The sequence below is a fragment of the Lepus europaeus genome, chromosome 16, assembly GCF_033115175.1.
Source record: "Lepus europaeus isolate LE1 chromosome 16, mLepTim1.pri, whole genome shotgun sequence".
NCBI lineage: Eukaryota > Metazoa > Chordata > Mammalia > Lagomorpha > Leporidae > Lepus > Lepus europaeus.
This window is the reverse complement of record NC_084842.1, coordinates 14,748,439-14,774,522: the sequence shown is the minus strand read 5'-3', so window position 1 is coordinate 14,774,522 and position 26,084 is coordinate 14,748,439. Positions and strand designations below refer to the sequence as shown.

The window sequence follows — 26,084 nt, the reverse complement described above, 5'->3', positions numbered from 1 at the left end:
CCTCATTCCCCCCCCCCACCCCGGCGATTGTGCGCTCGCACCGCCCAGCCGGCCCACTGCGCCTGCGCGGCGTGGGGACGCCAGACGCTCCCGGAAGTGGGAGGTGGCCGCGGGAGTTTGTGTGGCCGCCGCCGCGGGAACCAGAGCCCCGTAATTTTTCAACAGAGAAAGGCGGGGTGTTTCGGGCTTGGCGGCCTGAGCGTGAGAGACTGTCCGGCTCCGGCCAGCTTTTCTTCTGGCGTGAGGGTCGGCATGGAGGAGCCACAGAGCGAAGAGCCTGGCGGCGAGGCCGAGACTCCCGCGCGGCCGGAGTACGGGCAGGAGCCGCAGCGTCGGAACCTGGAGGTGAGGAGGAGTCGGCCGCGCCAGCAGCCCCAGACTCCGGTTTCCCGTTCTGAACGGGAAGCGACAGCCTGCGCCCCCCTGGGCCCCAGCCCCGGCTCCGGGAGCCTGCAGCAGGGTGGTTGTCATGGAGCCCCCTGGGGCCCGCATCACCCTCCGTGCCAGCGTCCCCAGGGCGAGAAGTTCCGAGAACGGGGGTTTTCCCTAAGTTCCGAGTGGGAATTCTACCCTGAGCATTCCATACATCCACCGTTCCCGCTGTCCTCCTGTCGAGCCCTTCCCGGGAACTGGTGGGGTCGGGGTTTGAAACGTGGCGCCGCACGCCCCAGCGCGGTCGTCTTCCCGCACACGCGCAGGCACGCGCGCCCCAGGCGACCCGCTTCCTCCCAGCGTCGGCTCAAGGGGGCTGTTGGCGCTTCCACTCAGATCTTCCCCCTTTGCCACGATCTCATGTAGACATGCCATCCGGGCACGATGGGGTTGGTAAATGTGTTTTGGCCTGGCCCTGGTGCACGACCCTGCTTACCGTAAGAGAATTGCGAAACAGTCCGCAAACTTGCGTATTGTGATTGTCACCGAGCGGCGCTGCGGGTTGTAGACACTGCTGCTGCTGCCTCTCCGACTATGCCACTACTACTGGTGTTTACTACTCTAGCAGCAAGAGGTTTCCTGCCTTCGCTCCTTCCATCCCGCTTCCACAGAGCGCTAGGGTGCTGTTTTTAATGATGACATGGCTTTGGCCCACCCCTCCTCCCTCGAAGTCCATTGGCCGCCCCTGCAGGATCTGGCTCCTGCCTTTGTTGCTAGAAATGGCATCTCACACAATTCTTTCCTTTGGCTCTCAGTGTCCCTTGGCCTCCTCCTATTCCCTGAAGGTGGTCGAGGGGGTCTTTGCGTGTTCCCTTTGCCCTCTGTGCTTTGCTCTTGCTCCATGCCTTTGTTTGGTTGCCTTGTTTTTCTCCTGAAGTTGTCTTCAAAGAGGCCTTCCATGTCCTTTATAAAAAACAGACAAAACGAAACACTCTTCCACATCACCTCCCTCTTTACTCTGAGATTTTGTGTAAGTAATATCATGTAACTCAGTTTTCAAAAATTTATTAAGAGAAATGTGTTTGACGATGCCTCATTACATTTGAAAGTCTTGAGGCTTTGAGAGAGAGTGACTCAAGGCCTGGGACTGGGACTATGTTCCAGATGGGTTTCAGTGACTGCCATATTTGTTAAAAACTCATTAAGGGGAGGGTGTTTGCTTCAGACACCTCTATCCCTAGGGTTGGAGTCCTGGCTCTGCTTCCTATTCCAGCTTCCTGCTAATGCCCACCCTGCGAAGCAGGACATGATAGCTCAAGTACTTGTCCCTGCACTGACATGTGAGACTGGGATTGAGTTCCTGGCTCATGGCTTTGGCCGGGCTCAGCCCTGACCATTGTGGACATTAGGGAACTGACCCAATAGATGGAAGATTCTCTCTCTCTCTCTTTTTTCTCGCTCTCTCTTTTTCTCTCTCTCTTGTTTGCCTTTCAAGTAAAGAAAAACTAACAAAAACTGAAGATTAAAAAAAATAAAAACTTTTGTTGGATGCTCCTAATAAATGACGATACAATTGGATTTTCCATCCTGATTATGATTTTTTTTTGTTGGAGATCAGATAGTAAATTTCCATCATATCTAATGTCAGTTATTTCTGTAAACTGATAAAAGCTGATGCATTTTCATATCTTTTAACAAGAAGTTCAAATTTCATCAGAGCTCTTCTATTGGAAGAATATTAATCGAGATGAATCTTAAGTTTTTTTCAGTGCAAATACAGAGGTTTTGTGTTGCTTTTTAATAACTAATGTATAGTGGGGTTTTTTTGGCAGTGAAATAATGGAAGCATTTAAAACATTTGTTTTCAAGATGTTCTCCACACAGATAAGTGGTTACTTGGTAGCTTATTGTTAAAACATGTTTTCTTCTATCTTTGAAACAACAGATTGTGTTCCTTAAAAATAAATAAATAATATCTTCAAAAGGTCAAGCTGCATTCCCTTTCTCAGTAAGAAAAGGACAGCAATTTTGGAATACCTCTATATTTGTAGCAGAAAATATGCAGCTCATCTTTAAGTTCAGCAGCATTTTAATGTACTTTACCACAAGATAAGCAGCAGACCTCAAGTGTCAAACATTTTCTTGGTCAAGTCCTATAAGGTAAAAGATTCTCTTACTTAAGATAATTATAAATCTGTACAGCTGGATTCATGAAAACTGCAAAAATGTCACAGTCTGTGGAAGTGAATATTCCTCCCCGTATTATGGAATCTATTTCCACTTTTTCTCAATATGTGGCCACCATGTAGGGGGCATTTAACAGATGGACATAGAAATGGGGTAGATGCCGCTGTCAGCCTATAAATTAATTTAGCAAATTGATTTTGTGTTTTTGCAGATTAATAATACATGTGGATTTTGATGAGCATCCTTCTTTGTGAGTCATTAGTATAGACCTGAAATTCGGGAGGAGATACTGATTATTGGGCATCATGGCTGTGCCCAGAGCTTCTCTGAAGGATGAGGGCAGAGTTGGACCCAGGAGCAGAAGCAGATTTTTCTTTATACAAGTCATGTATACACCATATCAAGAATAGGTAGAAGTGTTACCATGGGCAGTTTTTGTAACTATAATTTTATATAACAATTAACCAGGTGAATCAAAGAATTGATCCAAAGAGAAAAGTTGCCTAAATGAAGAGAGAAATGTTTTGGTGGAAAGATTGTTCCTTAATATTGTCCTAAATTTTAACCTGACTGAACATTCAATGTAAATTTAGAAATAAAAGATAAATTATTATGATCAAATTCTAATGATAAACAGCCATTTATTTATAGCCAGTTTGGGAATGGTATTAAGAGCCTGAAATACATATTTCATTCTTAACAGTAATTCCACCCAAATAACATTACCATTGCCAAATACCATTTGAGGCAGTTACCATTTGTTTCATAGACAAGAAACTGAAGATCAGAGGCTAATCAGGAACTATCATGGGTTATGCTACTAGTAAATGGTCAGCTGGGGCTGTGTACTGAGGTGACTTTGACTCTATCACTAGTCCTTTTAGTTAAGTGCATTTGAGGAACCTGAGACTCAGAATAGAGCGGGGTCATAGTATCTGCAGTGTAGCATGAATAGGCCTCAGGAGTTAAAATGTCTGTACTATATAAACTATATTGCCCCCCCCCCCCCTTTTTTTTTGTAGAAAAAGCAACGGTGTAGATTTGATGGCCAAGAAACAAAAGGATCTAAGTTCATTACCTCCAATGGAAGTGATTTCAGTGACCCAGTTTACAAAGAGATTGCTATCACGAATGGTTGTATTAATAGAATGAGTAAAGAAGAACTCAGAGCTAAACTTTCTGAATTCAAGCTTGAAACAAGGTAATTAAAAATAACTTTAAATTATAAAAGTAGTACATGCTCATCTTAGAAAATTTAAAAAGCACTGAGAAGTTAAGTTCATCTGTAATCTTACCATAAAGAGATAGCCATTATTATTACAATTCAAATAACAATGATTTACATTGTTGTATATTAATCTTTGTGTGCAGCTCTGATTATTTGTTGGGATTTTAGATGGTAGAGTAGGATTGCTATAGTTATGAATATTTTAATGGTCTACCATTATATATAATGGTATATTATAGAGAGTATAGGATTATCTAGCTCATTATAACAAGTGTGTTTGAATAATTATATCTTATTAATGAGATTGAATGTTTTTAAGTTTTCTTTTGACCATTTGTATTTTTTTTATAGAGGGTTTGTTTGAAACCAGATAAGTTAAAAAAAAAAAAAAAAAAAAAACTGACCAGGAAATTTGGCCAGGGTCGGGGAGATTTTTTAAAAATAATACAGAGTGACAGTATGATAATAGGCAGAATGTTTAACTGTTGAATGAAAAAACAATATAGCTTAGTCAACTGTGTGTATCATTAAAGAAACGTACATATACTTAAATTTTTAATATTTTTTGTTGAAGAAATTTTTTTTTTAACTTAGGCATGCAGCAGAAATGACTTTTGGAACCCAGAAAAATACATAGATTTCTGATAAATAGTGGAACTGCCAGCCAGACTGTACAGAAAAACCATTATTGTTTCAGAGCATTCCCTAATCTTCATTCTCTTATAAAAGTATTTTTCCTCTTCTAAAGCTTTAAAATAGAGCTTCACTACTTCTCAAAAGAACATATACATACTTTTTCCCTTCTCAATTGTCTACATCATAACTTCTTTTTTGTCAATATTTATTTATTTATTTGAAAGTCAGAGTTACACAGAGAGAGAGAGAGAGAGAGTCTTCCATCCGCTGGTTCACTCTCCAATTGGCCTCAACGGCCGGAGCTGTGCCAATCCAAAGCCAGGAGCCAAGAGTTTGTTCCGGGTCTCGCATGCAGGTGCAGGGACCCAAGGACCCTGGGCCACCTTCTACTGCTTTCCCAGGCCATAGCAGAGAGCTGGGTTGGAAGTGGAGCAGCCAAGACCCGAAGTGGTGCCCACATGGTATGCTGGCACTGCAGGCGGTGGCTCTACCCGCCATGCCACAGAGCCAGCCCCTATATCATAACTTTTAATAAAAATTTTGTCCTTATTTTCCCCTGCCGTTTTTTTATTATGAAGGTACAATCTGTAGCATACAGAAAATTCTCTGAGCAAAATTTGTGTCCTTCCCAGGTGTGAAGATCAGTTGCTTACTAGCTTGCATGGGAGCTAGAGATCTAGAAGTATGATTGTGTATTTATTCAGCAAGCCTGTGTTGAATTCTAAGCACTACATTAGGCATTGAAGTTATAAAGGTAAATACAGATACGTTCCCCACTTTGGAAATCTCACAGTCTTTTACAGATAATCAATATAGAGTGGCTGGTGCTATATTGGAAGTCTGGCCATGTGCAGCATAAGAACAGACTGTGTCTCAGGAATATAGGAAAGTTACATTTGAATTGTGCCAAACTGAAGAGGCAAAAGAACCTAGAAACTTTTTTGCTTTTTAAAAAGATTGATTTTATTTTTTTTGAAAGGCAGACAGGGTGAGGTGGGGCTGGGGTGAGAATTGATCTGCCATCTGCTGGTTCACTCCCGGATGGCTGCAATGGCCAGGGTGGGACTGGGCAAAGCCAGGTGCTTAGAAGTCTATCTGGGTCTCCCATGTGGGTGGCAGGGGCCCTAGCATTTGGGCCATCTTCCACTGCTTTTCCAAGTGCATTAAAAGGAAGCTGGATCTCAAACAGAACTGCCAGAACTCGAACTGCTGCCTGGTGTTTTAGGTTTCGGCTTAACCTACTTTGCCACAGTGCTGCCCCCAAGAATTCAGACTTTCAAAATTTCTGTATGTTTTTTGCTTCATGATCTTGCCTTTTTCTCAGCTGTTGTGTAGCCATAGTTACGAAACATAACGTATACCCCATATTCAGGCCATAGCTTAAAACGCTTTTTTTTTTTTCCAGTAGTATATGATGTACCAGTTTACCTTTGGGCAGTAGGAACATTTGAGGAGAATACTGAAATGATAGGTTATAGGCAGGTTGTAAAGGAACTCTATGCTCTCTTGTAAGCAGAAGGGATCCATGAATAATAAAAATAAGTAACAGTAAATTGGCTTTAGTGCTCTATTCTTAAGAATGAACTGGAGAGTTGTGATGGAGGAGGCATTTGCCATAGTTCAAAAAGCTAATGGGAGCCATAGCAAATTAAGGGGAACCAAATTTTGAATATTTTTCTGAGTTGAAATTGCCAAAAACTGGTGACTATTCAGTGTGGGAGGAACAAGGGAAATCTTAAAGGTGATAGATCGGCCAGCGCCATGACTCAATAGGCTAATCCTCCGCCTGTGGCGCCGGCACACCGGGTTCTAGCCCCGGTCGGGGCGCCGAATTCTATCCCGGTTGCCCCTCTTCCAGGCCAGCTTTCTGCTGTGGCCTGGGAGTGCAGTGGAGCATGGCCCAAGTCCTTGGGCCCTGCACCCGTGTGGGAGACCAGGAGAAGCATCTGGCTCCTGGCTTCATATCAGGGTGGTGCACCGGCCACAGCGGCCATTGGAGGGTGAACCAACGGCAAAAGGAAGACCTTTCTCTGTCTCTCTCACTGTCCACTCTGCCTGTCAAAAAAAGGTGATGGATCTCCATTCTAAGCAACTAGTTAAATGATCATGCTGCCATTGGGTTTCCAGGCAACCCTTTAGTAAATATAGTTTCTCCAAAAGAGAAAAGTAACACGAAGTAATGTAAACAAGTCACATGATACAGAGGTCACTTACAATGCTTTAATATGAAAGAGCATTTTAATGAATTTCTTCTTAGGTTTTGCTTATTTGGAAAGTTTCAAGCAAGTAAACATACAAAGACATTTTGTCCTTTTTTTTTTTTTTAGATTTATTTTATTTATTTATTTTTTGACAGGCAGAGTGGATAGTGAGAGAGAGAGACAGAGAGAAAGGTCTTCCTTTTTGCCGTTGGTTCACCCTCCAATGGCCGCTGCGGCCAGCGCATCTCGCTGATCCGAAGCCAGGAGCCAGGTGCTTCTCCTGGTCTCCCATGCGGGTGCAGGGCCCAAGCACTTGGGCCATCCTCCACTGCCTTCCCGGGCCATAGCAGAGAGCTGGCCTGGAAGAGGGGCAACCGGGATAGAATCCGGCGCCCCGACCGGGACTAGAACCCGGTGTGCCAGAGCCGCAAGATTTTATTTATTTGAAAGAGATACAGAGAGAGGTAGAGACAGAGAGAGGGGTCTTCCATCCGTTGGTTCACTCCCCAGATGGCTGCTACGGCCAGAGCTGCGCCGATCTGAAGCCAGAAGCCAGGAGTTTCTTCCGGGTCTCCCACGTGGGTGCAGGGGCTCAAGCACTTGGGCCATCTGCTGCTGCTATCCCAGGCCATAGCAGAGAGCTGGATCGGAAGAGGAGCAGCTGAGACTAGAACCGGCGCCCATATGGGATGCCAGCGCTTCAGGCCATGTCTTTAACCCACTGCGCCACAGTGCCAGCCTGGACATTTTATCTTAAAACAACTAACTGGTTGATTATTAGTGTTCTCATGAGTAGTTTTCTTTTTAGTGCTTCTGTGGTAGTTTAGAAAGGAAAACAAAAGGCTAAGAAATTTTTAAGTCTCTAACTGGCAATGTGGCCCAAATGTTTTAGTTGATACTACACATTTATTACAATTCTGATACTTTTATTTTTACTGCCGTTTTGTATTCGCAGACTTCAACCAAGTAATACTGAAGAAACAAGCACTGGTTTTGACTTAATTTTTTGAAGAAATACTTTTCTGTTTGAGAATGTGATTGCTATTTCCAATCATTGTTGCCCATGTAGGAGGACCTTTCCCTCTCCTACACCATTTGTGGAATTTGTTTTATTTTTATTAAAAAGTATTTATTTGAGAGAGATAGATCTCATTTCTGATTCCCATCCCCAAATACTTGTGACAGCCAGGTACAGGCTGAGGATGAAGCCAGGAGCTGGGAACTTGATCCAGGTTTCCCACGTGCTTGGTACAAGCCCAGTCACTTAAACCATTACTGCTGCCTGCAAGGACCTGCATTAACAGAGAGCTGGAGTCAGGGGCCAGAACTAGACGTGCAGTGAGGTGTTCCTATCTGGAAAACGGATATTTTATTCCAGTGTTTTAATCAGTAGACCAAACACTTGTCCTGTGGAACTTCTGTTTTAAAAGCTATCTGCAATATCGTACATCATATTCTCTCCATAGTAAATTAAGAAACCTATTTTCAATTTCAGAACCTACTGAGTATGGTAGTGTTCCTCTGCATGACATTTATACCAGGATATTATAAACTAGTTTTCCTTGTTAAGTAGTTTACAGACATCTAACTTTATATGCCAGGCTCATAATACTTTCATATTCGTGCAGGGTTTGTTTGTTTGTTTGTTTGTTTTTTGGTTGTCTAACCTACAAAAGCCAAAAGAAACAATAGATATCACAGTGTGTTCAATTTACCTTCATTTTCACATTTTGAAATTTGTGTTTGGCCAGTAGAATATATATCATCAATATTGGTTTCAGTTTTAATCTCATCTTAATATATAAAGTAATATGGCTATGTTGGTGATATGTATTGATAAGGCTTATGGTTTGAAATGTTAGCATATATTGGAGAAAATTTTGTATGCTTCTAAACTAAGATATTTTGAAGGAAAATGTTGATGTATTAAACTTTTCTTTTTAATTTGACATCATACACACTCATATACACAAATGTAGAGCTCCATCTACTGGTTTGCTTCTCAGATGCCTGCAATGTCCAGGGCTGGGCCAGAGTTAAAGCTGGGACCCAGAAACAATTCAGGTCTCCATGTGAATGACATAGACCCAATTACTCGAACCATCACTTGCTGCCTCCCAGAGTACACATTAGCAGGAAGCTGGAATCAGGGGCTGAAGCTAGGAATTGAACCCAGGTACTCCAGTATGGGGTGTGTGCTTTTTAACCGGAGTGCCAACAACTGAGGTAAACGTCTGCCCCCATGTGTTTTTGTTTTAATGAGTTCTTTGCTAACTTAGCTGTGACTGTTACTTTCCTGACATTTATCTTGAATAGCGTTTGCTGTGTATTCAGCCCAGTACCAGCAGGTAAGAAATTTGATTGACTGTAAAATTTACCTAAGTAAATTGTATTCTTTTACTTAGAGGAGTAAAGGATGTACTGAAGAAGAGACTGAAAAACTATTACAAGAAGCAGAAGCTAATGCTGAAAGAGAGCAATTGTGCCGACAGTTACTATGACTACATCTGTATTATTGACTTTGAAGCCACTTGTGAAGAGGGTAACCCACCTGAGTTCATACATGAAATAATTGAATTTCCTGTTGTTTTACTGAATACTCATACCTTAGAAATAGTAAGTGAACTGTTGTATTTTAATTTTACATTTAGCATCAATTATTCTGGTGTTCACAAGTAACATGGAGATCTCATTTGATGTTTTAACTAGATTTAGATTTCTGAAGTGGACTTTTTGCTCTTGTTGTGAACTTTATATTGGTTTGATTAACAGAAAAGCTATAATAAAGCAATTTGCATAGACACCTTTCCCAAAAGTGAAAATTATGTTTTCTTCTGCCTACTTAAAACATCTGGGTAGACACCAGAGTCTTCTGTAGAGTAGAAGAAAAACAGAACAAATTAATGCCTGGCCCTAGACCCAGAGATTCTGATTCAGCTGTTCCATGATAGGGCCCCTGACATTAGCCTTTCTTTTAACCTCTCAGTTAGTGTGTAGTCAGAGTGGAGAACCACTGCCTGTGGTCTGGGAACTCTGATCTGTATTTAAGAATGATAATTTACAAAAGTCACCTTTCAGTATAGAACTGGCCATCTTTCTGGTGGAAAGTTTACAGGGGAAACAACTCATGTAACATTGAGTTCCAAACCATATACTGTGTTGTTTGTCCATTATTCTGGAAATCATAGTGGGAGTTCCCCAAAATAGTTATGTTTCCATTAAAAATTTTGGGTGATGTGTTACTAACATTTTATCTTTCCAGAAGTCACTTCTGTAGTATCCCCAGTTGCCACCAACACACTGGGAGTAGTTATAAAAAGGCTTGGAGCATTAAAATGGGTAGGTTATAGCATAACCTTAGGCTATTAGCATAGGATTTTAGTTATATTGCTGTTCATCCTATTATTATATTTTCTCATCCAAAGCAGATGAAGGGTCATAAATTAGAGAAATGACAGCTATGGGAGCAATCTCGCATAACTCAATAGATTTCACATCTTCTTACTGCATGACATTGTTCTACAATGTCAATTGTTCTACAAATTTTCCCTCATTTAGACATTATTGTTTATTTCTGTTATTTTTCCTATAAATAGAAACGTTTTTCATACTATGTAAGTTCACTTCATTCCACGGCACAGCCTTCTACCCCATTTTTTTGTTCTTAATTATGGCAAAGTTATTCAACAAGTAAGTTATATAAATACTTCTCTGTTTTCTTTCTTCCCATTATCTTAAACCCATACCACTGTGGGTTTACATTCTGTTAAGTTTAAGCTATGTATTCAATCCTGTCATTCCACTAAAAATCAGTTATTAACATAATCTTTGACTTTTGCCTAAATCCTGGTAGAATTAACTACTTTTTGTCTTAAAATACTTTCTTCAAGTGACTGCTAATACACCTTGTTCTTTGTGACATTTTTCCAGCCTGTCTGAATTTCCCCTTTGTAGTTTCCTTTGTTGTCTCCTCTTCTTCCCAACTTAATAGCAGATGCCCCTCAGCAGTCTCCTAGCTCCTCTTCTCTGTATACATCCCCTCCCTGGATGATATTAGCTAGCTTGCTAGCTTTCAAATATACCTGGGCATCTCCAACCTGCACCTGTGTCCCAAATCCAGATTGCTTACTAGACATTCCTACTTGGACACCTAAACAGACACCCTAACATGTCCCTAATTGAATATACCCACAACCCATCAGCCTTCTCCATCTTCAGGGATGGCAGCTCTATATTTCTGATCTGATTGCTCGCTTCAGAAACCTTGGACACATCCTTGACTTCTGTTTCTCTCGCATTGCAATTCCAGACCACCGGTGATTCTAGTTTGGCTCTGCCTTCAAAATACATCCAGAACCCACCTGCTTAATGGAATTGCTGTGAATCCTGACTGAGCCCCAGTCATTTCTTGTCTGTTTACTGCATTCCCCATCTAACCAATTTCTGGTTGTACCTTTGTTTCTTTTAGCCAAAATAATCCTTTAAAAATTCAGCAGATCATTTCAATCTTCTGAAAACCCTGTACTAGCTTCCCCGTTTAACTCAGAGTAAAAGCCATATTCTGTGTATGATCTGGCTTCTTACCTCTAATTGCTTTCTCTCCTATTACTCCTTTCCTCGTTCTGTCCATTGAAGCCATACTAGCCTGCTTGCTGTTTCTCAAAAATACCAGGCATGCTCTAGCCCATCACTTCTCAGAACCTTAGTTCTCTTTCCCTAGAAATTTTTCTGGCTAATTCCTATTCTCCTTCTCCTCCTGTCCTACTTTCTTTCCTCCCTCCCTATCCTTCCCTCCTTTCTTTCTTCCTTCCTTTCTCTTTCCCTCCCTCCCTGTCCTTCCTTAAATTTAACCTCTGAGTAAAGCCTAGCTGATGATCCTATTTGTAGCTTATGTATACCCTCTTACCTGCTGTGCTCTTCCTTTACTTTTAATACCCCTCATCACCTTTTAACTATGTGATTTACTTTAAGTAATGAGTAAATATTTATTTGTTCAGTGAATGCGTAGTTCTTAGAGCATTTTTATTCTGTTAAAAGAACTAAATTTTATTAATGATATTTAGTATTATCTGATTATCTGAGGGTAAGTGCAATTATTTATGGAGTATTTTATGTTTAAAATTAGAAAATATTGATACTTAAAAGAATATATACTTTCTAATAGTTAAGTAGGATTCTTAAGCGATTTGGTAGGTAAAGATCATCTAACCTTTGAAGTTCAGGTGTTCTTTGCTATTGTTTTCTTTTTTATGATTCTTAGCAATCAGTTATAGTTCATTTGCTTGATAGTATGTGAAAAGCATGTATTCTTATGGTATATAAACATTTTATGTTCTTTTTAGTGTTTGCCACAAGAAATATTCTTTGTCTTTTTCTCTGTATCTTTCTAGGATTAACAATTGCTACCTTTAAATCTTTAGGCTTTAAAATTGTTCTTATTTTTAAAAAGTGACTGTTGAGGTTTAGGAAGTCGATATTAGGCTGACTTCCTAAAGAAGACACTTAGATAGGAGAGCCTAGTGATGATGACACTGGCCTTATTTAATTCACAGCGTACAACAAGACCAGTGGGAAAGCTTGGAGAGGTTAAAAATTGCTACAGAAATGGAATATTCTCAGCTTTTAAGCTACCATATATCATATAAGTTTTGACTATTAAATTTTGACTGTCCAAGAGTAAATGAATAAAGACTATCCAAGAGTAAAGCACAGCAACTGGAGCTAATTTATTGCAACTGAAGACTGGCATTTCTTGAAAAGAATTTATTTATTATTTTTACTCTTTGTATCTTGAAGTAGACGTTTTATTAATAGGCTATGTGGTTATATATATGTGGTATACACAAAAGATCTGGAGAGAAAAATGTAAGAAGAACCCAAGAATGATACTTCTTTTGTAAGCACTTAGACATAGCTAAAACTTATGAGACATAAGAATATCCTCCACTTAATACACAAAAACAAAGTAAATCTTTGAGAACAAGTTTTTTTGTTTGTTTGTTTGACAGGCAGAGTGGACAGTGAGAGAGAGAGACAGAGAGAAAGGTCTTCCTTTTTGCCGTTGGTTCACCCTCCAATAGCCGCTGCGGCCAGCGCATCACGCTGAGCCAAAGCCAGGAGCCAGGTGCTTCTCCTGGTCTCCAATGCGGGTGCAGGGCCCAAGCACTTGAGCCATCCTCCACTGCCTTCCCGGGCCATAGCAGAGAGCTGGCGTGGAAGAGGGGCAACCGGGATAGAATCCGGAGCCCCGACCGGGGCTGGAACCTGGTGTGCCGGTGCCACAGGAGGAGGATTAGCCTATTGAGCCGCGGCGCCGGCCAAGAACAAGTTTTACTATTAACTCTCATACAACTCTTTGAGATCAGAGGTCCTGCATGGGAAGTTAGTACATTGACTATTGTTGCTAATTTAACAATTAGCACTCTTAAGTATGATCTCAGTGATCTCCCAAGGCTCTAGGCTATGGAAGCCTTCTGACACAAACTCCTTCAGTATTTAGAAAGGCCATAAACAAAGTAGAAGTTCTCTCCTCCCTTCAGAGAAAAGTACATCCTTTGATGACCACTTTCCACTGGGGTCTCACCCAGAGGTCCTTCATGTAGGACCCTTTTGCCTCAGGAGCACCTATAAATTTACAACCTGGCATGACTGAATTTGTCATATATTGTGTGTCATGTGTCTTAAGTCATACAAAACACTTTAACCTTCTCATTCCCATTCCCTTGTAGGAAGATACGTTTCAGCAGTATGTGAGACCAGAGGCTAACACACAGCTTTCTGATTTCTGCATCAATCTTACTGGAATTACTCAGGTTATGATCTTATGTTCTTTATTTTTTCTAGAATTTGAAAGATGTTTTGAAATTAAATGTTTTAAATAGATAACTTTTAAAGCTTCCTATTGTTGTGGACATTTAATCTGTTATTTTCCTGATCTGGTAAAGATCTTTCACATTGTAATGTTAAGAAAGTATATAAAAGCAATTGTTACACCTGGTAACATATTTCTCAACCTTTCCTTTTAAGGAATTGTAATAATGAATCTATTAAAGGTTTCATTTGTAGAATAAACAGTGAAGTAAGTGTTATGAACTTTGGAGATATTTTAGAATGTATCTGTTTACAACCTGACTCTATATTTAGCTTAATTTTCTCTTTAGATCTCTGGTAGTTTGTTGTATTTTGTTATAGTAGGTGCTTTTATTTGGTTACTTCATGCATTCATTAATTCCACACATATTTGACTGCCTATTCTAATATATGGCAAGGTTCTACAGAATAAGAAACAGTCAAATGACTATCCTCAGCTCATTCACAACTTACAAGTCACTATGACCGACAGTAAGTTGATGGGTCACAGTATGGTTTGGAAGACTGACAAGTGAGTGTTGTGTTGTATAATGAGCAACTGTAAAAAGGTCTTGCATTTATGATGGAGAGAATGGAGGGCTGTCCTGCAGAAAGCTTCCTCAAGTTGGGAACTTGGGCCAAGTCACAAGAGATTAGTAGGCGGAAAAGAATGGGTATTGCAGTTGTGAAACAGCAGAACTATAAGCAGTTGAAGATGATTCTGGTATATGTGTGTGCTAGTAAGAAAATGGTTGCAGTAGGCAGAGGGAAGCCAGATCGTGAAGGATCTTGTGTATCTCTCTATCCGGAAAGCCTTGGAGAGTGTGTGAAGACTTGAAGTGTGAGAGTGATGTGATGGATCACATTTACATTTTAGGAAGATCAGTCTGGCAGCAGTGTGTGTGTGGAAAGGTGTGAGACTTGAGATGGGGAAATCCTTAGGGAGCGCTGGCTTTCAGTGAGAAGAGATTCCCCTGCCCCTCAACCCTGAGAATCAGTTAGCCCCTAGATTGATGCCTGTGAGAAGAGAACTACTGAGAATAATCTTAAGCCTTGATTTTGGGAGGACTACACTTGTATACTTCAATTGCAAGCAGTTCTTAATACTTCACTTTAATATTTAATTGTCATGCAAATGAAGTGTGGGTAACTCTAAGCCAATGGAAATGAGGAATTTAAGACATTATAGATAAGCCTTGTTCATACTCCAGCTTATGTTTTGGTGTTTTGTAGGACTCCATGTAGCTGCTCTGATTTTTATGTATATTACTTTTATATCCTCAGGATCAGGTAGACAAAGCTGATACTTTTCCTCAGGTCCTAAGGAAAGTAATTGACTGGATGAAATTGAAGGAATTAGGAACGAAGTATAAATACTGCATATTAACAGATGGGTAAGTATTTATGAAAATTATGTTTTAAATCTTTGTAATATTAAAAATGTCCTTATTCATTTAACTTTTATAGTATCCACAAAAGTTATTTATTAAGGGCCTAGAGTTACCCCATAGGAAATAGTATTTTCCTTTTGCATTCTTATTCCTACTTAGATTTTGAATCTTAGGTTGAAAGAGAAGAGAGAAAACAATGGTAGTCTAATCCAGGACTAGCAAAAGATAACTATTAATATGTAAAACTAAACTGATATGCACTTAAAATATCATAACACTTGGCTCAGAATAGTCTTCAGCTTGGCATTTAGGATTCTCTCATGTCATCCCACTCTACCTGCTTAGCCTAATCCACCTACCATTGTGCCATTCTACTTTAGTCAACTGACCCATGATGCACATGGTTTATCCTTTCTCTTTGTACTTGCTTACATTCATGCTTTCTTTACCAAGAGGCACACTTCCTTGACATCATTATTCAAGGACCACCTGTATTTTACCACACTGTGCTCACATTGGTCTTTTTTTTCCCTTAAAGTCTTATAACCTCCATGGTATGTACTATTTATGTTACATTTGACAATATATTCTCATCTAAGCATTATGTTTAGAAGACATATTTGCAAGGAAATTAAAAATTCTTTTAGAATAAGGACCTTCATTACCTGATAATCTTCCATACTTAATATAGTGTAAGCTCAAAGTATATGCTCCAGAAATATTTGTTAGATGTAAAGCTAAATGGGAAGATCACAGAGATTAAAACAAGAATTAAAGGCATCATGCCAGGGCAACTCCTGTACTATAAAGTCATTCAGATTGAAGAAGAAAGTCCTAAACTTGGGTTTCAGGCTCTAGGCAGATTGTAACCTAAAGCTGAGATGTCACCAACATAGAGGACTTAGAAATCCTTACAGTCAGAGAAGAGCATTGAATTTACTCTCGTCGTGATTGGGTTTGAAAATGGAAATTTGAAAAGATATTAATGGGCCTTTTTAGAAATCTGTCATATTGATTTTAAATGTGAACAAGCAGCATTCTTGCTCAGGTACGTAAGTGTTTCTGTCATAGTGCAGTATAATGTGGTTCTGTGAAAACCTGGCATTTTGGGACAGAACATTCAAAACCCATGCTGTTTTTTAACAAGGCACTAACAAGAACTGATTGATTCCTTCAGAAATAATTCAGACAATCCATGCAAGCAGCTCAGGGGAGGTGAAGGTTGCCTCAGAAGATATTAGAAATACGCAGAAGCAATAGGATCCTGGGGACAGACACTTGTTTCTAATTTTTCTTCAAATACATTTGGAAGTAACAAATACTTTTGTTAGTGGCAGCTAAGTGGAGGGTTTTCTATTTCCTGCTGAAGGTTATAATTTCTCCTGCTATTATTCTGGTTCCCCTTGCCTAAGAAGAGCCACATATGAATCAGTACAGTTTCTACAGTACACAGTGTTATCCTTCCTAGCTATGGTAAGTTAATGGGTCTTGTAGAAATGAGTGCTGTAGAAGAATAAGTTTATTTTAGCTACTTGGTACCAGCTGCTTTTGTCTCAAATTTTGTGTCTTACTTAGTTTTGTTTCTTATTGTACTTCAAACCACATTCAAAGAATTTACCAGTATGATAAGCCTGCTACTGAATGTAATTTGGAGTTATTTTAGAATTATAGAAAAATATTTATTAACATAGACGTCTACTCAGATAATCAGAACCATAAAAGCAAACTGAAACTAAGAATTCATTTATGAAAACAAATTTGATATGTCTAACTTTCATGGTTTTTTCTTTTTAAAGTTTATTTTTGAATTAGTGTTTTGTCAGAAGTGATATTAATTTTCTGAACTCAGTGTTATGTATGCAAATGAGGAGAGCTGACATATGCCTGTGTGTCAAGAAAAAAACAAAATGAGGCCGGCGCCACGGCTCAATAGGCTAATCCTCCGCCTGCAGCGCTGGCACACCGGGTTCCAGTCCCGGTCGGGGCGCTGGATTCTGTCCCGGTTGCCCCTCTTCCTGTCCAGCTCTCTGCTATGGCCCAGGAGTGCAGTGGAGGATGGCCCAGGTCCTTGGGCCCTGCACCCACGTGGGAGGCCAGGAGAGGCACCTGGCTCCTGGCTCCTGGCTTCGGATCAGCGCAATGCGCTGGCTGCAGCGTGCCGGCCGCGGTGGCCATTGGAGGGTGAACCAATGGCAAAAGGAAGACCTTTCTCTCTCTCTCTCTCTCTCTCACTGTCCACTCTGCCTGTCCAAAAAAAAAAAAAAAGGAATGACTTAAAACCTTTATTTGTAATAATGGTATAGCATTTACTTTATCCATTTTCCCCCCTGTTTTTGATGTATAAGTTCATGGGATATGAGTAAGTTCTTGAACATTCAGTGCCAACTCAGCAGGCTGAAATACCCTCCTTTTGCGAAAAAGTGGATCAATATTCGGAAATCATACGGCAACTTCTACAAGGTAAAATTTCTATGTTTACAGATTATACTGCTCTTAATGATTAATTTGTTTTATTTTGCAGGTACATTAAGTTTTGATTTTCTAGGTGTTTTTCATAGGAAAAAGGCTATTGGACTAGTTGTTACTTTTCAGATTCTAGATTAGTTTATGTTCAGTTAGATAAGCCTTTTTTTTCTTATTTGACCTATGAACTTATTTTTTTTAAAAAGATTTTATTTTATTTATTTGAGGGGCAGAGTTAGAGAGAGAGACGAAGAGACAGAGAGAAAGGTCTTCCACCTGCTGGTTCACTCCCCAGATAGCTGCAATGGCCAGAACTGAGCTGAGCTGAGCTGATCCAGAGCCAGGAGCTTCTTCCGGGTCACCCATATGGGTACAGGGGCCCAAGCACTTGAGCCGTCTTCTACTGCTTTCCCAGGCCATAGCAGAGAACTGGATCAGAAGTAGAGCAATTGGACTTAAACAGGCACTCGTATGGCATTCTGGCGCCGCAGGCGGAGGCTTAGTCCATTACGCCACAGCACCGGCCCCAACTTAACTTTTTTAAGGCTAGATTACCTGTATATACTCTTCTATTTTCTTTTTTTTTTTTTTTTTTAGATTTATTTATTTATTTATTGAAAGTTACAGAGAGGGAGAGGCAGAGAGAGAGGGAGGTCTTCCATTTGTTTGTTCAGTCTCCAAGTGACCACAATGGCCAGGGCTGAGCCAACCTGAAGCCAGGAGCTTCAGGGTCTACCATGTGAATGGCAGGGGTGCAAATACTTGGGCATCTTCTGCTGCTTTTCCCACACCATTAGCTAGGAGCTGGAATGGAAGTGGAGCAGCCAGGACTTGAACCGGTGCCCATATGGAATGCCGGAGTTGCAGGTAGTGGCTTTTTCTGCTATGCCACAACGCCAGCCCCCTGTATATACTTCTAGAAACAGATGAACTATATCCATGTAGTTAAAACAACTGGAAGTTTATTAAATGCGTGGATTGCTGTGGAACAAATGTTTCCACTGATTTTTAATTTAATTTTTTAATCAAAGTTAGTACCTTTGTACAATCTAAATTTTTAAGAGTACATCATGTACAACAAATGAGTCTTCTCTCACAGCCCTCAATGGAACTTATTCCTATTCTCTTATGACAAACACTTTGAAATATTTTTTTAAACTGTGTGTTCTAGTATTTACCTTTATGTTTCTAAATTGTGTATTTATACTATTTCCTGAATTTTCCATTTGAAATATCTATTGAATTTCTGCAGTGAAAGATGAAGTTTTAGCTCTATTGTGCCATCTTTCTTGCATGTCTTTCTCTTTCCTTGTTAGTCCTCGTTGTTGAGCATTGTATTCACAGCTTTCCCCTAGATTTAAGAATTGCTTTGGGGCCAGTGCTGTGGCATAGCAGACAAAGCTGCCGATTGCACTGCCAACATTCCATATGGTTGCTGGTTCAATTTCTGGCTGCTCCATTTCCAGTCTGCCTTCTTGCTAATACACCTGGGAAAGCAGCAGAAGGTGGCCCAGGTTCTTAGGCCTCTGCACCCACATGGGAAACTAAGAGAAAGCTCTTGGCTCCTGGCTTTGGCCTGGCCTGGCTCTGGATGTTGTGCCATTTGGGGAGTGAACAAGCAGATGGAAAACCTTTCTTTTTGTCTTCTTTCTTTCTTTGTAACGCTTGCCTTTCAAATAAATAAAATACATCTGTCAAAACAACAACAAAAAAAAGAGCCTCAAGATACAGCCCAGGTGGCCTTTTTTTTTTTTTTTTTAAGATTGATTGATTTATTTGAAAGAATTAAATAGAGAGAGAGAAGAGGCAGGTCTTTCATCCACTGGTTCACTCCCCAATTAGCCACAATGGCTGGAGCTGCACCGATCTGGAGCCAGGAGCCAGGAGCCTCTTCCAGGTCTCCCATGCGGGTGCAGGAACCCAAGAACCTGGGCCATCCTCCACTGCTTGCCCAGTCCACAGCAGAGAGCTGCATCAGAAGTGGAGCAGCTGGGACTCGAACCGGCACCACATGGGATGGCTGCACTGCAGGGGGAAGTTCCACCTGCTATACCACAGTGCCAGCCCCAACCATGACTTAAAAAAATTGTTTTGTTTTGTTTTCTTCTGTTTTTTTTAATTTACTTATTTGAAAGGCAAAGAGAGAGAGCTCCCATCTTCTAGTTCACTTCCCAAATACATTAGCTAGGATGGGGCAGGGCTAGGCAGAAGCCAGGAGCTAGGAATTCCATCCAGATGGTAGAAACCCAAGTACTTGGTACCACCAACTGCTGCCTCCCAGGTGCACTAGTAGCAAGGTATATTGGAAATGTGGAATAGCTAGGGCTGGAACCAGACACTCTGATACAGGATGCGGGCATGGTGAGAGGTGACTTAACCTGCTGTACCACTGTGCCCACCCCAAGTTGACTTCTTTTAAGTGCTTACTTATCTCATTACTCTACATTTAAACTGAAAATTACTTCTCAGTACTCAACACACTCAGGTAGTCTGTTGGTTTTTCCTTTTTTTCCCCCCTGGATAATTTGTTCCTGGAGTCTTTAATTGTGTTCTAATCGGAGCTATTTGTTCATCAGCCCTTTTCTAAAATTACCCCAGGGCATTTCCTTTACTTCTGTGTCATGTGCTAGATCCTGTGTCATCTTCTTTCACCCTTTATAATTTTATTTTAGTGAAGCATATCCCTAAGGTAGTTTCATAAAAAAGACTTTTCCTTAAAAAAATTTTAAGCATTTTTTTAAACTGAGAAATATACATGCAGAAAAGTAGGATGTAACAGATTGATTCAAAGTGAATTCCCTTGTAAATTACCATCCACTTAAATGCCTTTCCTTTCTTTTAATGCTAACCATATTCATAATTTCATGGTAGTGATATTCCTGTTTCTACTTATAGATTTAATATTTATTATTTATATATCCTCTTGTAGTTTAGTTGTGTCTGTGTCTGAACATGATACAATTAGCATTACATTGGCTATGTTGTCTATATTGTTTTCCTCAGCATTGTGCCTGAGATCCATTCCTGTTGTGTTACGTTACTGCAGTTCATTGACCTAATTGCCCTGAAGAACTCTGCTGTGTGAATCTGCTGCTTTGTTGATCTGTTCTACTTTGGCCATTTGGGTTGCTTTTAGTTTTGAGCTTTTATAAACCGTGTTGCTATAAACATTCTTGTACAAGTCCTCTGGTGCCTTCTTGCAGTGGTTTCTCTAGGGTGTAAGCTATGCCATAAGCCAGGTCATAGGATGTGTAAATGCAAAGATAGTTTTCCCAAGAGGTTATATCATGTTACACTCTAATCAGCAGTGTATGTGTTTTTCAGTTGTGCCATATCTTTGCCAGTATCTGATATTGCCAAATATTTTCTGTGTTAGTAAAGCTGGTGGATGTGGGATGTCATCTCATTGAGATTCTAACCTGCATTTGCCTTATGATTTATGAGTTTGAATGCAGCAGTTTTGTATGTTTATGAACCACCTGGGTTTCTTTTTTCTGTGAAGTCTATTTTTTTTTTTTGTTTAAGATTTATTTATTTATTTGAAAGTCAGAGTTACACAGAAAGAGAAGGAGAGGCAGAGACAGAGAAAGGTCTTCCATCTGCTGGTTCACTCCCCAATTGACTGCAACAGCTGGAGCTGTGCTGATCTGAAGCCAGGAGCCAGAGCTTCTTCCAGGTCTTCCACGTGGGTGCAGGGGGCCAAGGACTTGGGCCATCTTCTACTGCTTTCCCAGGCCATAGCAGAGAGCTGAATCGGAAGTGGAGCAGCCAGGAGTTGAACTGGCACCCATATGGATTGCCAGCACTGCAGGTGGTGGCTTTATCAACTACACCACAGGGCCAGCCCCAAAGTCTCTTTTTAAATCGTCTTTCCATTTAAAAAAAAAAAATGGGTAGTCTGTTCTTTTGTTATTGATTTGTAGGTCTTTATTTTGGATACCAGTTTTTTGTTTATGCTTGATAATTCCCGCCCCCATTTTTGTGACTCGTTTTATTTTCAGATTTTGTGATCTTTTTAAGAAAAGAATTTGATGGCCGGCGCCGTGGCTTAACAGGCTAATCCTCTGCCTTGCGGCGCGGGCACACCAGGTTCTAGTCCCGGTCGGGGCGCCGAATTCTATCCCGGTTGCCCCTCTTCCGGGCCAGCTCTCTGCTATGATCCAGGAAGGCAGTGGAGGATGGCCCAAGTGCTTGGGCCCTGAACCCGCATGGGAGACCAGGAGAAGCACCTGGCTCCTGGCTTTGGATCAGTGAGATGCGCCAGCTGCAGCAGCCATTGGAGGGTGAACCAACGGCAAAAAGGAAGACCTTTCTCTCTGTCTCTCTCTCTCTCACTATCCATTCTGCCTGTCCAAAAAAAAAAAAAAAAATTTTGTTATGGAAAATTCAGATATATACAGAAATAGATAGTATAATGAGCCCACATGACTGAACAGTTACACACCGTGACTTAAGTTATATACTTGTTGTCTGTGTTCCCCACCTACTTTTCTTTTTCCTTCAGAATACATTTTGTCATGTGATTTGTAAATATGTCTTAGTATCTATTTCCCAAAGATAAGGATTTTTTATTTTAGAAACAAACAAAATAATGTTTTTATTTGAGAGGTAGAGAAAGCATACACGAGAGCACACATATTCCCTCCCATCTGGTTCACTCTAAAATGACCACAGTTGTTGGGGCTGGGCCTGAAGCCAGAACTAAGAGATCAGTCCATGTGGATGACAGGAACCCAGGTAACTTTAGCCATCACTGCTGCCTACCAAGGTCAGCATTAGTAGGAATTCAGAGTCAGGAGCTAGAACTCCGAGTGTGGAACCCAGGTACTCTGATGTGGAATGTCGGCATCTTAATTGCTAGGCTACATGTCTGCTTATTTTTAGAATATTTGTTTTTATTTAAAAACAGAAACACCACATCATTATCAAGTCTAAAACAGTAACAGCAGTTCCTTAATGTAATCATAAATACCATGCTTTTTTTTTAACCTTTCATGTGTTAAATCAGGATTAAAATAAAGTTCACCCATTTGCAGTTGATTGCTAGTGCCTTATGTAAGTTGCGTATCCATCTCACTTACGACTCCTAGGTTTTTTCTTGTTTTTAATTTGAAAAAACTACTAATTTCTACTCAAGTTTATGAATTTGCTTATTACTGTTAGGTTCTTTTGTTGCTACAACTCCTAGATGGTAATGCAGTCTTATATTAAGGCATTCTTTCTTCAACCTACAATTTAGAAAGAATGGGTAAAATTTATTATTAGTTAATACAAACTTAAAAGAATTCTCATTTGCATAAAAATACCCATATTTTGCAAAGTAGAAATAATAAGGCAGTGAAATTTCCAGCACTCTTCTGAGAATGACATACAGTATTGGTAGGCTGTTCATCTCTAGGAATTTGTACAACTGTATTGAGGAAGTTATTTCCAGAAGCACATTTTCTAAGTGATATTTAGTGGCAGGCACAGAGTATATTGCAGTGCTGTCGCCTAAGCTAGTTATTGATCTTTATCATGGCGCTTTTACTTCACTTACTTTGGTGGTTCTACTAACTGCATGAGTAAGCAGCGCAGGTGTTAGTCCCATTTATGGTGAAGAAACTGAGGCTCTTTAGGGTACATAGGTGACACAGCTGTACATACTACACAGAGACTAACAGTGGTCTCCAAAGTGTAGGAGCATATTGGAACTTGGGGAGTGTGTGAGATTTTGGTATTTATCAAAATTGAGCAAGTTTTTAAATAGGCATCCCCTTTCATTCTCAACCTTCATTATTTTTAATCAACTAAAAAGGCTTTATTCCTTGTATCGAAGGAGTGAAATAGAATAATACATTATAGAAAAATGCCATGCAAGGGTTGGTGCTGTGGCAGTGAATTAAAGCCCCAGCCTGCAGCACCGCCATTCCAAGTGGGCACTGGTTTGAGTCCCGACTGCTCCACTTTCGATCTAGCTCCCTGCTAATGTGCCTAGAAATGCAGTGGAGGATGGCCCAGGTCCTTGGGCTCCTGCACTCATGTGGGAGACCTGGAAGAAGCGCCTGGCTCCTCCTGGCTTTGGATTATATCAGCTTATCTCTGGCCATTGCGGCCATTTGGGGAGTAAACCAGCGGATAGAAGACCTCTCTCTCTCTATTGCTACCTCTCTCTGTAACTCTTTGAAATAAGAAAAGAACAATGCCATGCAAAATAATTGGGTTTGAAAAAGTTATATCTTAGTGTGGGTGTTTAGTGCAGGGGTTAGGACACCACTTGGGATGCCCGCACCCCATGTTGAAATGCCTGGGTTTGAATCTTGGCTCAGCTTCTGCTTCTAACTTCCTTTTAGTGCACTGCCTAAGAGGCATATATTAATAGCTCAAGTAGTTGGGTCCCTGCCACCTACATGAAAGATCCAGGTTGAGTTCCTGACTCCTGGCTTCAGCCTGGTCCAGTGTAGACCAGTGCTGGAATTTGGAGAGAACCAGAGATGGAAGATCTCTCATTGTCTCCTGTCTCTCTACCTTTTTTTTTTTTTTTTTAATTTATTGTATTTATTTGAGTGACAGAGGGAGAAAAAGGCTTTCCATCCAATGGTTCACTCCTCAAATGGTCACAACACCCAGGGCTGGGTGAGGCTGAAGCCAGGAGCCAAGAACTCCATCCAAGTCTTCTACTTTGGTGGCAGGGGACTAGGTACTTGGGCCATTTTTCATTGCTTTCCAGGCACATTAACAGGGAAATGGCTTGGATGCAAAGTAGCCAGCACTTAAACTGGCTTCAGTGTGGGATGTCAGCATCACAAGTAAGTAGCAGCTTTACCTGCTGCGCCCAGGACTGGCCTCTTATCTCACTGCCTTTCAGAAAAAAAATAATAACAATAACAAAAAAGGTAGATCTTCAACTTTGAGGGCCAGAACAATGTATTCCCATAAATAAATGATTTGTTAAATTATAAAATTGCAAAGACTTTAGATGTCTGAGGGTTGTATCTGTATTTTCAGCTAAAAACTCTGTGAGATTTTTAAAACTGAAAATTTGAGTTATTTACCTCATTTGACCAGGAGTATTACCTTCTACCTTATTTATCTGTTACTGTTCATTTTCAATTTCTTATTTTTCCAACTTAACTATGGCTTGTATTGCAATTTAAAACCCTAAAGAATTATTTACTAAACTATTTATTTTCCAGGTTCCTAGAAGCCAAACGAAACTGACAATAATGCTTGAAAAACTAGGAATGGATTATGATGGGAGGCCTCACAGTGGTCTTGATGACTCTAAGAACATCGCCCGAATAGCAGTTCGAATGCTTCAGGATGGATGTGAACTCCGAATCAATGAGAAAATGCATGCAGGACAGCTAATGACTGTGTCCTCTTCCTTACCTATAGAGGGCGCTCCAGCTCCACAAATGCCACATTTTAGAAAGTAGCCGCATTTGTGACTGTGGCTCATTCTAATCTGAGCTGCTACAAAGGTAGCAGATGATTACTCCTTGAATCAGTCCTACAGTGCAAACTTTAAGCACCTTAAACATTTAAAATCTTGTTACAGTTATAGATGGCTAGAGTTGTATATGTATGTGAACAAATTTTGTGAGAGGGCGTATTGAACTGTCACCAGCACTTTTAATATGAGCAATGATTGTTACACAGTAACAGTTTCTGCTTTGAACTGAATTTTACAATTTAAGATGCCCAAGATGTGTTCCTTTTGGTTTTAAAATGCAAAATTTTATTGGCTCATCCCTTGAATGTCATATTATTGATGTCAAAATACAGAATATATTTCTACGTTAGCCTCATTAAATAATTTCTTAAGATGCATAAAAGATTGGAAGATAGACCTTATCTGATCTTTGGATTTTGAGAATATCATAAGGCCTTTTTTGAATTTTGTATGAGAAATTCAGCTACAGTTGTCCCACTGTATCCTTGAGATTGGTTCCAGGACCTCTCATGGATACTAAAATCTGAGGATGTTCAAGTCCTTATAAAAATGGCATAATATTTGCCTATGAGTATAACCTATACAATCTTCCTTATACTTTAAGTCATCTCTAGATCACTTATAATATTTAAAACAATGAAGTGCTGTGTATGTTTAGGCAATAATGGCAAGAAAAAAATTCTGCACAGGCACAACCATGATAGGCACACAGACCAGAGGAATTAGATGTGAGGCAAACAATGCTTGAATGAGCGCTAGAATGAGACTGGGGATCTGAGAGAGTTGGAGGCTGCAGTGAGTGGTGTTACTTTATTTGGCTTGGTGCTGAATGTATAGCAAATTCAGGTTTTGCTTTTGGATTTTTTTTCCTCCTGAATATTTTTAATATGCAGATGGTTGAATCTGGGTGTGAAGCCTAAGGATACAGAGAGCCAACTGTGTATGTGGTAAATTTCTTCCAGTACTTGATGTGCATATCTGCCTGTGTTTTCTTTTCAACTCATGATTGGAAGACTTGTGATAGATTAGAGGATTTTGTTACAGACTTAGTTGGTGATGAGATAAATACACAGTCAAAATGCTGTTTAAAGGACTATCGTAAATTCTGTAGCTCACATTTGGTAATACGTAAATAAACCAGTGGGTTTTTTTTTTTTTTTTTTTTTAATTTGATTGCTTGGTTCCCCTTTTCCTTGTGACGGATCTGCCCAAATTTCTAAATCGGAGTATACTGTGCTTTTAATAAAATTAAGGGGCACCACTTAATTTTAAATTTGTATTCAGTATTACAGGTGAGGTCAATAAAATCAAATAATGCTTTC

General features: G+C 40.2%; 1 protein-coding gene across 1 annotated transcript; it reads left to right on the top strand.

The window, feature by feature from the left end:
• Positions 1-85: 85 nt before the first annotated feature.
• Positions 86-26,084, top strand: ERI1 (exoribonuclease 1). Its single transcript, XM_062212776.1, has 7 exons — positions 86-345; positions 3,582-3,760; positions 9,030-9,240; positions 13,353-13,436; positions 14,758-14,867; positions 17,210-17,324; positions 24,503-26,084. The coding sequence occupies exons 1-7, from the start codon at positions 253-255 to the stop codon at positions 24,743-24,745; spliced, it is 1,035 nt and encodes a 344-aa protein (XP_062068760.1). The 5' UTR covers positions 86-252; the 3' UTR covers positions 24,746-26,084.